General features: G+C 37.4%; 1 protein-coding gene across 5 annotated transcripts in view; it reads left to right on the top strand.

Annotated features, from left to right (window-relative positions):
* The window catches only part of Klf8 (Kruppel like factor 8), a 196198-nt gene that overhangs the window by 174573 nt on the left and 9018 nt on the right, over nt 1-12607 (top strand). For 4 of the 5 annotated variants that reach the window (XM_048796720.1, XM_015506613.2, XM_048796718.1 and 1 more), the window contains 3 exons: nt 427-991; nt 3948-4059; nt 4719-4858. In XM_048796720.1, coding sequence (XP_048652677.1) covers nt 427-991; nt 3948-4059; nt 4719-4858 — 817 coding nt within the window. Of the gene's footprint in view, nt 1-239; nt 303-426; nt 992-3947; nt 4060-4718; nt 4859-12607 lie in introns of those variants that run through there. The other variant, XM_048796721.1, reaches the window with a different exon arrangement.

The following is a 12607-nucleotide window of genomic DNA, read 5'->3' as shown; positions in this document are numbered from 1 at the left end:
TTGTGAAAATTAAATGAAATGATTTCTATCAGTTACCTGATATAGTACCAGTACTTACTAAAGCTTAGCAAACTTTTTCTCTTTGGTGTATTTGTACCTAATTTTCCCCAACACTTTGTGCTGGGGGAGGGGCACATGTATTTTGTTGTACTGGGAATTGAACCTAGGGGCACTCTGACACTAAGCTATATCCCTAGCCCTTTTTATTATTTACTTTGAGACAGAACCTTACTAGAGTTGCTGAGGCTGGCCTGAAATTTGCAATCCTCCTGCCTCAGCCTCCTGAGACACTAGGATTATAGGTATGTGATTGCACTCAGCTATATTTTTTTCAGTGAGAACAGAGATTTTTTTTCTTTTGTTTCTCACATGTCTCTTTAGAATACTTACAGTATTTAGCATCTTTCATTTGATTATTTATTTTAGGTCACTGGTCCTGTTCAGATCAGAGATCCCACTGACACAGCTGACGGAAGTAATATGACATCTCCACCACTCCTGGATGCGAGCCCCATGGAGAACCCAGCCCTATTTAATGATATCAAGATTGAGCCCCCAGAAGAACTTCTAGCAAATGATTTCAACTTGCCCCAAGTGGAACCAGTTGATCTCTCCTTTCACAAACCCAAGGCTCCTCTCCAGCCTGCTAGCATGTTGCAAGCTCCAATACGTCCTCCCAAGCCACAGTCTGCTCCCCAGGGCCTTGTGGTGTCCACTTCAACATCTGAAACCACCACTTCAGCAAACATCCCTACTATTCTGACTCCAGGTTCTATACTGGCCTCCTCTCAGGGGACTGGTGGCCAACAGATATTACATGTGATTCACACCATCCCCTCAGTCAGTCTGCCAAATAAAATGGGTGGACTGAAGACCATACCAGTGGTGGTGCAGTCCCTGCCCATGGTGTATACCAGTTTGCCTACAGATGGAGGCCCTGCTGCCATTACAGTTCCGCTCATTGGAGGAGATGGCAAAAATGCTGGATCAGGTGAGCATTAATGTTTCCCTTGTCCTCAGCCTTATTTTCCTCCATCTTTTCAAATCATTCTATCTCCTGCCTCTTTTCACCCCCTCCAATTATTCTTCCTCACTGCTTTAAGGATAGTCTTTCATAAACACTGTTTTTATCATATCTCTTTAATGCTTAAGAATGTATAAGAAGGCGGTGGCGCCTGTAATCCAGAGGCTTGGGAGGCTGAGGCAGGAGGACTGTGACTTCAAAGCCAGCCTCAGCAATGGCAAGGCGCTAAGCAACTCAGTGAAACCCTATCTCTAAATAAAAGAGCTGGGGATCTGGTTTAGTTATTGAGTGCCCCTGAGTTCAATCCCCCGTACCCTCCCCCAATATAGAATGTATAATGAGCCAGGTGTGGTTGTAACCCCACTGTAATCCCAGGGTCTCAGGAGGCTGAAGCAGGAGAATCGCAAATTCAAGGCCAGCTTCAGAAACGTAATAAGTCCCTAAGCTACTTAGAGGGACTCTGAAAAAAAAAGGGGGGGGGGACAAATTTTTTAAAAATTTTTTACTTGTAGATGGACATAATGTCTTTATTTTTTAAATTTTTATGTGGCGCTGAGGATTGAACCCAGGACCTAGCATGTGCTAGGTGAATGATCTACCACTGAGCCACATACACAATTTCTACTTCTATGATACTTAGTTAACTTATAAGTTATAAGTATCATACCTTTTTTCTTTCCTACAAAATAGTATCTTTAAAATATTGCCATCTTTCCTGTATTTCACCTCATTGGGCATCTATTACCCCCCCCCCTTTTATTTTTTGATTACCTGAATCATAAATATATGGGCCTTATTCCCTACTGAATTATAAATTCCTCAAGAATAATACTGTCTTCTTTTGTGTGTGCATGTGCCTTTCCAGAGACCTTAACACAGTGTTACATAGTAGTTATCTTACAACATATGATTTAATGAGCAAACAAATGAATATTTCCAGAAGAGAAATCATATGCTGTAATCTTTCTTTTTATTTAATTTTTAAGTTCAGAATTCATAAGGGTATAAATAAAGTCTCCTTTTCACCATTATCTCCCAGCAATGCTGTTCCCCTCCTAGAGAGGTATATCTATTTTAGTTTGTAATCAGGAATGATCAAAGAAAATTATATAGCCTCAGAGGTGGTACAAGATATTTAGCTTTACCACATCTGTAATATTATAGTCAGTTTTGTGCATTGTGCCTTAGGAAAGACATTTACAAATTGGGAGGATAATCAGAAGATTGAAATCAGGATGATAAGAGGATTCAAACCCATGTCAATTGTAAAGTTGACAATATTTAGCATGAATTAAAAGGGCCAAAGGGAAGAGATGTGGATGGAAATTATTAGGAATAAAATTTTAGCTCATTATAATAAGGAATTTTCAAGGAGTTGTCTTCCTTTGAAATTCAATGTCCTGTGATCATTCCATCACTAAATGTAGAGGTTAAAAACCAACATACAAAGCATCAAGTTTCTGAGACTCTGCAGTGCTTTTCTAAATAAAAATATTATTATAGAATAGTGGTTAATTATGGTATTGATAAATATTCATAATTATCTTGTTTTTGAGGTATGATATCAGTTTCTGTATAAGAGGAGCCCAGAAAAAGGTAACAAACTTTCCCTGTGTGAAAATTTTCTGAGATAAGGCAGTCAGATCATCAAGGGGTGGTTTGAAGGAGCGTTGAATTCTTCCCCACCCCCACTCAAAGAATTCATCAATTCACCAGAGCCACCTTAAATAAACAAACTAAAATTTTTTTAAAGGTGTAAAATAGAGTTCCAAGATAAGGACATTAATTCAATGGCCTCCAAAATGGGGTGTTTAAACCTTAGGGAGGCACACAAAACAACTGGAGTGTAATAACAAATTACCAAAATTTATATTCTTACCCTTTTTCATGTCACTTTTTGTTTTTCATAATGTACACAAACTTTTAAGACACCAGTACATTTATATCACATTCACATACAGACACAGAGAGATAGACATGTACATATACTGAGATGTATGTTTAAAATGATTTAGTGATTAATAAAGTATAAAGACACCTGGACTAGCCAAATACTTCCTCTCAACTTATACCCACCCTCAGGTGGGTGTAAATTTTGAAGCTTTCAGTGGATCTGGGAGTCTATTGAGCACCTGACTGAACTTTGCTAGGAAATGAAAACAGCAGTGGTTGATAATAAGGAATGTTTAAGGGCTTCTCCCAACAGTAGCACAAAAGAAGAGTGCTAACATGTGTCAGGCATCTACTAGGTGCTAGGTACATGTTTTATTGCACTTATTATTTTCATTTAGGAGCATGAAGGCCAAAGGAGATGTTCAAACCTCTAGGATAATCCTAGAAATTATTTTAGAACAACCAGGGAACCATTCAGAGAATTCAGTTCAACAAACATGTTGAATCTGACTTTTCAACAGACCCTGTCCTGGAATCTGGAGATGGAGAAATGAATCATACTCAGATCCTATCCTAGAGAAATTCACATTCTAGTGGTACCAAAATAATTCTTACCACTCTTCTTTTAAAGGCATTTCTGTTCTTTGCTATGCTAAAATTTTATATATTATCATCTTTCCTCACATATACACTTCTCCCAGCTCTCCTTTTTCTTTATTTTTCTACTGGGGGGAGGCGGGCATTTCAGGGGATTGAACCCAGGGGCACTTAACCACTGAGCCACATCCCCAGCCTTTTTTTACATTTTATTTAGAGACAGGGTCTCAATAAGTTGCCAAGGCTGGCTTTGAACTCTCAATCCTCCTTCCTCAGCCTCCAGAGCCATTGGGATGACAGGTGTGCACCACCACAGCCAGCTTTATTTTTCTTTTTCACTGATACTTCTCAATATTGATCAAACTGAGAATCCTGAAAATGATTGTAGAGGCACGTACATTCTTTCTGGCTCATACTGCTTCTTTGCTTTTAGTGAAAGTTGACCCCACCTCCATGTCTCCACTGGAGATTCCTAGTGACAGTGAAGAGAGTGCAATTGAGAGTGGATCTTCAGCCTTACAGAGTCTGCAGGGACTCCAGCAAGAGTGAGTACTTTTGTCTTTACTTCAAGTCTGTATCTTATGTGTATGTGTGTGTGTGTGTGCATGTGCTTGAGTGCATAGAGATGGACTTAATTTTCAGAAACAGGGTAAAAAAAAATTGGCAATATAGGCAAACTGCCTTCCCAGAGAAGATATATGAGTTCATGTGCACACATGTGCATGAACACGTGCATAAAGGTTATGGTAGAGTTATATTCTAATTGTAGATCATTAATTTTACCCTTGAAAAAAATCTCCAAATTCCCCATAAATTCAGTTGTGTACTCTTTTTCTCTGTAAGTTTAAAACAACCTGACTTTCTAATGTTGAAACTAATTGGAAGTAATTGGTTTATGTTTAGCAACCATGTGTATGAAAAATGACACTCATCACGGTGAAATGGTTGCCCCATTTGGGAACACAACCACCCAAGGAAACGTTACCATTTCCCATGCTTTTTCAGGAACATACACTTCCTGAATAGAATGGCCTAGTTGAAAGAATTGCTTGCATTATTCCAATTACTTCTTCACTTGTAGAGCTAACATTAAATTTGCATAAATTAAAAACTGGTATGAGGTAGAACCACTTTAATAAACTCTGTTTCTTTAGATTCTACTTTAAAGTCATTCTTTGGCTTATCTCTCTCTTTCTTTGCTCAGACCAGCAACAATGGCCCAAATGCAGGGGGAAGAGTCACTTGACTTGAAGAGAAGACGGATTCACCAATGTGACTTTGCAGGATGCAGCAAAGTGTACACCAAAAGCTCTCACCTGAAAGCTCACCGCAGAATCCATACAGGTCTGCCTGCCCCCAATTCAACTCCAAAACTCACTTTGTCTCTCTCTCTCTCTCTCTCTCTCTCTCTCTCTCTCTCACACACACACACACACACTCACAGAGAGAGAGAGAGAGAGAGAGAGAGAGAGAGAGGAGAGAGAGACTTACACACATGAATCTTTGAGAGCTAGGAAGAGAAGGAAGTCTTGAGGCAAAGATGGATTCATTTGGGGGCTGGAGTGGTGGTTCGTTAGTAGACTGCTTGCCTAGCATGTATGAGGCAATGGGTTCAATTCTCAGCACACCATATAAAAAAATAAAATGGAGGTCCGTTGACAACTAAAAAAAATATTTTAAAAAGAGATGGATTCATTAATACTCATGGACAGGCCCAACTCATGGTTTTAACCTCCATGTCTTATTCATGTTCTGTGACAACATTTATAAAACGAGACTAGCAAAACATGAAACCTGGTTTCTTATGAGTAGTCATCCTTCCTGGTGAGCACCCATGGGTCTTTCTAATTAAGAAGCCATAACACTGAAGCAAAAATTAAGGCAACTAAAACATTATTACCTCCTTTGTGACTAGGGTCCCCAAAATTTTAATGAGCATGGAAAAGCACAAAAGCAATTTAAACTTAATGATATTAAAGAAGGCTTTTGAAGCTCAGCTCTGTACACTAACCTATAATTTATCTTTGTTTACATCTGAAGAAAGATGCACCTAAATAATTAAAGCAGACTGGGTAAGCATTGTGTCAAAGGGGACTCCTGCTTCATTTGAAGGACAGTTGCCACCCTACTCCAACTGAGTATTAGGAAATCTCCTAAGTTTATTTATTTATTTTTTTTGTATGAAGTTTATTTTTTTTTAAATTTTTTATTGTTGGCTGTTCAAAACATTACATAGTTCTTGATATATCATATTTCACACTTTGATTCAAGTGGGTTATGAGCTCCCATTTTTACCCCATATACAGATTGCAGAATTACATCAGTTACACATCCATTGATTTACATATTGCCATATTAGTGTCTGTTGTGTTCTGCTGCCTTTCCTATCCTCTACTATCCCCCCTCCCCTCCCCTCCCCTCCCCTCTTCTCTCTCTGCCCCCTCTACTGACATTCATTTGTCCCCCTTGTATTATTTTTCCCTTTCCCCTCACTTCCTCTTGTATGTACTTTTGTATAACTCTGAGGGTCTCCTTCCATTTCCATGCAATTTCTCTTCTCTCTCCCTTTCCCTCCCACCTCTCATCNATTTGAAGAATCTTAGTTGTTGGTGTTTTTTTTTTTTTTTGGTACTGGGAAGTGAATCCACAGGTGCTTTACCATTGAGCCACATCCTCAGCCCTTTTTTGTATTTTATTTAGAGACAGGTCTCATTGAATTACTTAGGGATTTACTAAGTTGCTGAGGCTGGCTTTGAACTCGAAATCCTCCTGCCTCAACCTTCCAAGCCTCTGAGATTTCAGGTGTGCACCACCACACCTGGCTAAAATGTCTTAGATTTTGACTGTTGACATCTAGTTCAAAAAATTTTTATAACATCAGCAATTCAAAGAAACCTGCCCAGAATCCAGACACAGAATGTCTGATCATTTTGTGTACTTTGCCTTAATGACTGCTCTCAGCAACCTCCAGCTCAGAATTGAGACTTAGACACCTTGAACAAAGAAGATGCCCTCTATCTATTGTGTTTTATTTGCTGTGTTAAAATTCATATAGAAGAGCCCAGAGCCTTAGTGACTATATCTTCAGATTGCATGGTACTATTTTTATTTATTGATGTTTTTGTTTGCTTCTTCAGCAGATGGATGTTAACTCCACTGACTATATATGATATTAAGTATTTAAATCTAAGTTTTCAACATGAAAAGGCAGAATAGTTTATTAGACTTCAATGTACCCTTCATCCAACTTTAAGAATTTTATTAATACTTGTCAATCTTGTTCCTTCTATAGTCCCACTGACTCTCCCACTTCCCATTATATTATTTTATTTTACTTTTTTGGGGATACCAGGGATTGAACTCAGGGGCACTCGGCCACTGACCCACATCCCCAGCCCTATCTTGTATTTTATTTAGAGACAGGGTCTCACTGAGTTGCTCAGCACAACACTTTTGCTGAGACTGGTTTTGAACTTGTGATCCTCCTGCCTCAGCCTCCTGATCCACTGGGATTATAGGTGTGCATTACCACACCCAGCCCATTATATTGTTTGAAAACAAATTCCAAACATCCTGCAATTTCAGTCATAAATACTTCAGAATATGTTTTTAACAGGCACTTAAAATAAGCACAATAACATTAGCACATAAAATTTCTTAATATCAAGTTTCCCCTAAATATCTAATAACTATTTTTAAAAGGTTGTTCAAATCAATATCTAAATGAGGTCATTAATTGAATTTGGTTAATATTTCTCTTAGTTATCTTTTAATTCTTTAATTGTTCTTCCTCTTCTGTTTTATTTGTTGAAGAGCCCAGATCATTAGTCTAATCCAATGTTTCCATGTTCTAAGTTTCTCTGATTACATCAGTCATTTTAAATTATTCCTTGTTCCCCATAATTCCTACAAGCTGGAAGATTAATCAGATTTACGTTAAGTTTTTGGCAACAATATATCAAAGGGTGCTGTGTACTTTCTATTGCATAGCATTTTGGCACATGCTTCTTAGTTGTTTCTGTGTGATGTTAAGATAGATCCATGGGTTTGGGTCTCTGAACTGTATTTTCTAGATAGTTATAAAGCTATAAAGCAGATCTGAAGGCAGTTGAATAAATTCATTTAATGAGAGGCAATATGGTATGGTTTTAGCATACATATATCGTAGATTTATCTAGATAGTAGGGTTCAGATGACCTTTCTCAATTTCAATTCATTCTTATACACTCAACAATACATCAGATCACATCTGTTCACATATTCCTCTTTAAGCCTTAAAATTGTTCCCCTTGAAGTTATCGAGGCAAAAACAATAAACAGGGGGTATAGAATGCCTGAGTTCTAATCCTATCTCTCTGACTATCCAGGGTCCTCAGCTGTAAAATGAAGGGGTTGAACTGGATGACCCTATCTGACTATTTTATCTGCAACCCTATGGCCTAAATTTCAGTGTATCCTAGTGTTTACCCTTCTAGAAGATCCCAGGAATTAACATGCAATCTTTCCATGGATATATAATCTCAAGGGTAATCTTGAAGGCACTTCTCAGAAGCAATTTAATTTGCCGTAACAACTTGAATCACAATAAGGTTAGCCATTTTGGGGAATGAGGTGGCAATTTGTTAATTCATCTCCTTCCCTGGACTAATGTAGTAGTACCCTAACTAATCTTCCTGCCTTAATGCTTTTCTCACTACAATTCATTCTTCATATAGTAGTCAGAGGATTTTCATATGTTTTTGTTCTGTTTAGATTAAATGTAAATCAAACCGTATAACTGCTTCTGCTTAAAATACTCCAGTGACTTTCCATCATAATCTGAATGAAATCCAAATTCCTTACAATATCCTAAAAGGCCCTGTGGAATGTGGCCTCTGACAAGTTTCATCTTATGACACTTCTTATCTTTCATATCTCAGTTTAAATGTCTTCTGATCATGAAAGGCTTCCTTAAGCCTAAGCAGTATCCTCTCCCAATTATCAACATAAGAATACCCTATTTAATTTGTTGGTAGGAAGGATTTTTAAGTTGGGAAATAACATAATCAATCTGAGAACGGGTCAACTATACAAAAAAAAAACTGAGGAAAGAGTGTTCTTAACTAGATGGAGTACAAAATCTGCAAGATGGGAATAAGCTTGCATTTTTCACATAACTGACAGAAGTCCAGCACAGCTAGAGCATACTGAGTGTGATGGTGGGTAGGGGAAGCATTGAGGTGCAAGAGTGGAAGGGAGGGAGACCATTTAAGAGGCTAAGGTAGCAACCTAGGCCAAAAATGAGGACAGTCTGATTAGGATGTTGTCAGTGGAGGTACAGAAAATGAGATATATACATGATGATTGAGGGGACTCTGATGACTCAGGTTCCTGTTTGGGCCAGGTGGGTAGATGGAAGTGCCAGTTACAAAGATGGGTAGTTTGTCAACAATCACACAGCTAGTAAGCAGGAAAACTTCCTTGAAATGAAAACTTACTAGGTATCCTTTTCTCTATTGCTACTATTCTACATGTTCCTTGAGACTAAGGCAGTTGCAGAAATGCTTAATTCATTGCCTTCCAAAGATTGCAGTTGAGTCTTATTAGTTCGAGTTCTCAATCTCCAGTGGGGAAAATGTAACCTTTAAAATTTCCATATTTGGGCCACACTCCAAATCTGTTAAATCAGAAACTTTGGGTGTGACCCAGGTGTCAGTAATTTTTAAAGCTCCCCATTTTCAGTCAAAACTAAGCATCACTAACTTAAGGATTAATTTTATATGTGGAGAAACTATAGTATGGAATGGAAAAAGCAATGGTGGAGAATCAAATTTCCCTGGATTTGCCATTAAAAAGTTAACCATGTGGATTGGGGATATAGCTAATTTGGTAGAGTGCTTGTCTTGCATGCACTCAAACCCCAGCACCACCCACAAACACACACAAAGTTAACCATGTGAATCCGGGCACAATAGTACATACCTGTAATCCTAGCAAATTGGGAGGCTGAGGCAGAAGGATCACAAATTCAAGGCCATCCTCAGCAACTTAGTGAGACCCTGTCTCAAAATTAAAAATAAAAAGGGCTGTGGATGCAGCTCAGTAGTAGAGCACCTGTATTCTCCAAAGGGGAGAGAGAAGAGGGCAGGATTGATTTCAGCTCATTACTATAAATCCTAAGAATGATATCCCTGTTTTTGGTAGAAATTCTTTTAGAAGAGATCCAAGAATCTCAGAGACCCTTCTTGCATGCAATGAAACCCTCATCTCTAAGCTTTCACTCATACAAAGCAGGAAATACAGATACAACAGGTCCCATTAAACATACCTTCAAGTCCCATTTTTTAAATAATAGCATAACTCATTCACTCAGAGTCAAAATTTATCATTGATTTTTTTTTTTTTTGGTACTGGGAATTGAACCCAGGGGCACTTAATCACTTAGCCACATCTCCAGCCCTTTTAAATATTTTATTTAGAGACAGGGCCTTGCTAAATTGCTTAGGGCCTAAATTGCTGAGCCTACTTTGAACTTCCAATCCTCCTGCCTCAGCTCCCCAAGCCGCTGGGATTATAGGTTTGTGCCACTGCACCTGGTTTATCATTGAATCTTAATATTCTCTTATATACTTAGACATTTTTCTTAAAGCTCTATTATTTCTTTCTTGTTTTGAATAATTTTTTCATTGGGGGATGCAAATATAATGGCTAAGAGCATGTATTGTAAACTACACTGTCATATTTGACATCTCAGTCTACTACTAATTGCCAAAAGTTATTTCACCTTTCTTTACCTGTTTCCTTATCTGGGAACAGTAATAGTGTAAATCGCTTAGAATCTGTCGTATAGTTAAACACTTGATAACTTTTAGCCATTATTAATATTCTTTCCTCCAGTCCCACTGCACCCCCATAGGTTTTTTCTTACATTCATTCTTGATTTCTTTATCTTTTCAACAATTTGATCACTTATTTTGTGTCAGTAGCCTCTTATTCATTACATATCATGGCTAGATAATTTTAACATACAACTTTGAACAAGTAACCCTTAAGTTTAAAAAAATCTTCAGTGTTACCCCAATATATACCCCATTGCCTTCATGAAGTGCTTTACCAAGAAGGAGAAGATAGTCAGAGCTCTCTCTCCTAGTGGGGAGAGGAATGTCATGGACATGGTTTAAAATTGGTGCATGGTAATAATAAAAGCAGACCAGCTGGGCATGGTGATGCACGCCTGTAATCCTAGAAGCTCAGGAGGCTGAGACAGGAGGATCTCTAAATAAAATACCATACAGGGTTGGGGATGTGGCTCAGTGGTTAAATGCCCCTGAGTTCAATCCCCAGTACCCCCACCCACAAAAAGCTGACCAACTCAGCCTATTTTATTATTGTTTTAAAATTTAAAATTCTGTATAGTCAATACATCTTGATTATAGCCTGTATGCAGTGCAGATTGCATACTTTCTATGTTATACTACTGCTTTTTATACTTAAGCCCAAATTCCTTTTTACTCCCCAAGATTTTTGGCCTGGCTTTTATAATAGGGTTCATCTTATAGTACTTCTGAAAAGATGCCTCATGCTCCAGGATCACTGACCTTATATTAACCATTCACTGCACTGCCTTACCAGAGCTTGCCCCCAGCTGATTGGGTTGCTTTTTGTCTTCTTCATCACTCATATGAAACTTACCCTTCTATTTTAATGCCTTAACACTAGACCAGAGGTTATTATATCGATCCTTGGAACTTACACTACACTACACTATCTTTGTCACATTGTGTGTGAGCTTTTAATTATGAATTAATTTTCCCTATATGTTTTGTTCTTCAATTCACATAATAAGTTGATGGAGGTTTGGGGTTGTGTCATATGAAATTAGCTCAATAGGAGCTTGTTCAATGATAATAAAAGGTAATGCTTTTGAAATAGGAAAATTCCCATACCTTGTGTGTTCTAGCAATGATCCCAATTGCCACAGGGTGTCACTGCTTTACAATTCAAATTTTCTTCATTTAGATGTAGTGAAGATAGGAATTCTCAAGGGAAATTCTTGAGAGATCACAAAAATATGTATAGGTAACAATGAGGCAGTTTGAAGGTGTGGAGATGTACAAAATTATATAGAATAAAAAGTGAAAATCACGTTTACATATTCTATACCCTTTGAAATTTCATTCTCTTTCCTGCTCTAAATACTTTCTGTATAGCTTTCCACATATTTTCCCTTTGTCTGGTGTGTGTGTGTGTGGGAGGGGGTTATTCAGTAGCTTTTTCTTTTCATTTGATAATATTTCATTGGTCATCTTTTGGTCTCAATACATATAGCTCTGTTTCATTTTTCTTAGTTGCTAACAAAATTCTGCATATTGAAATGATTAGTAATTGACAATTTCAATCATCAAAATGATTGCCTGGGTATAGTCCAAAGCTGTGAGTTAGGATGGATGCATTCTGTTGTCCATTATATGAAAGCTATAAAGTTAATTAGTAAACACTTGGGGGAGTTAGTAGATTGTAAGCAGTAAATTGAAAAACAGTATGTGCATATCGGATTTCCACCAAAATTTAAAGTAGCAAAAATGCAAATGCCCTGGAAAATTTATGAGGAGAAATAGAAAGGAAGGAGAAGCATTGAAAAACAGAATTTTAAAACAATGTGTTCATATTATCACTTGTTTCTGATTATAAAATAATACATGCTCATTGTAGCAAATAGGACAGCAAAATACATTCAGAAGGAAGCAAATATTACCATAATCACAAAACCCAGACTTAACCACAGTGAGTATGTATTTGTACTCACATAGCTCCTTCACTTTTTTTATTTTAAATTTTTTATAAGATATACCATGATTTTAAAACATTCCGACAGTACAAAAAGATATTTTAAAAAAGAAAAAAATACTCTTCCCACCAGCTCTCATCCTCACTGTTAACAATTTCTTTAATAATTTACATTTAATTGTATTGGTGTTAGTATTGCCTTTATTCTGAGTATACAAATGTGTATGTAGCGTGTGACCTATACATATAATGGAGACATAACTATGTTAATGTTTTATACTTTTTTTTTTCATTTGGCTTTCTATCCTGAGCACATTATTTATATAT

This window comes from Marmota marmota, unplaced genomic scaffold (genome assembly GCF_001458135.2).
Source record: "Marmota marmota marmota unplaced genomic scaffold, marMar, whole genome shotgun sequence".
Classification (NCBI taxonomy): domain Eukaryota; kingdom Metazoa; phylum Chordata; class Mammalia; order Rodentia; family Sciuridae; genus Marmota; species Marmota marmota.
This window is presented reverse-complemented; position numbering and strand designations above follow the sequence as displayed.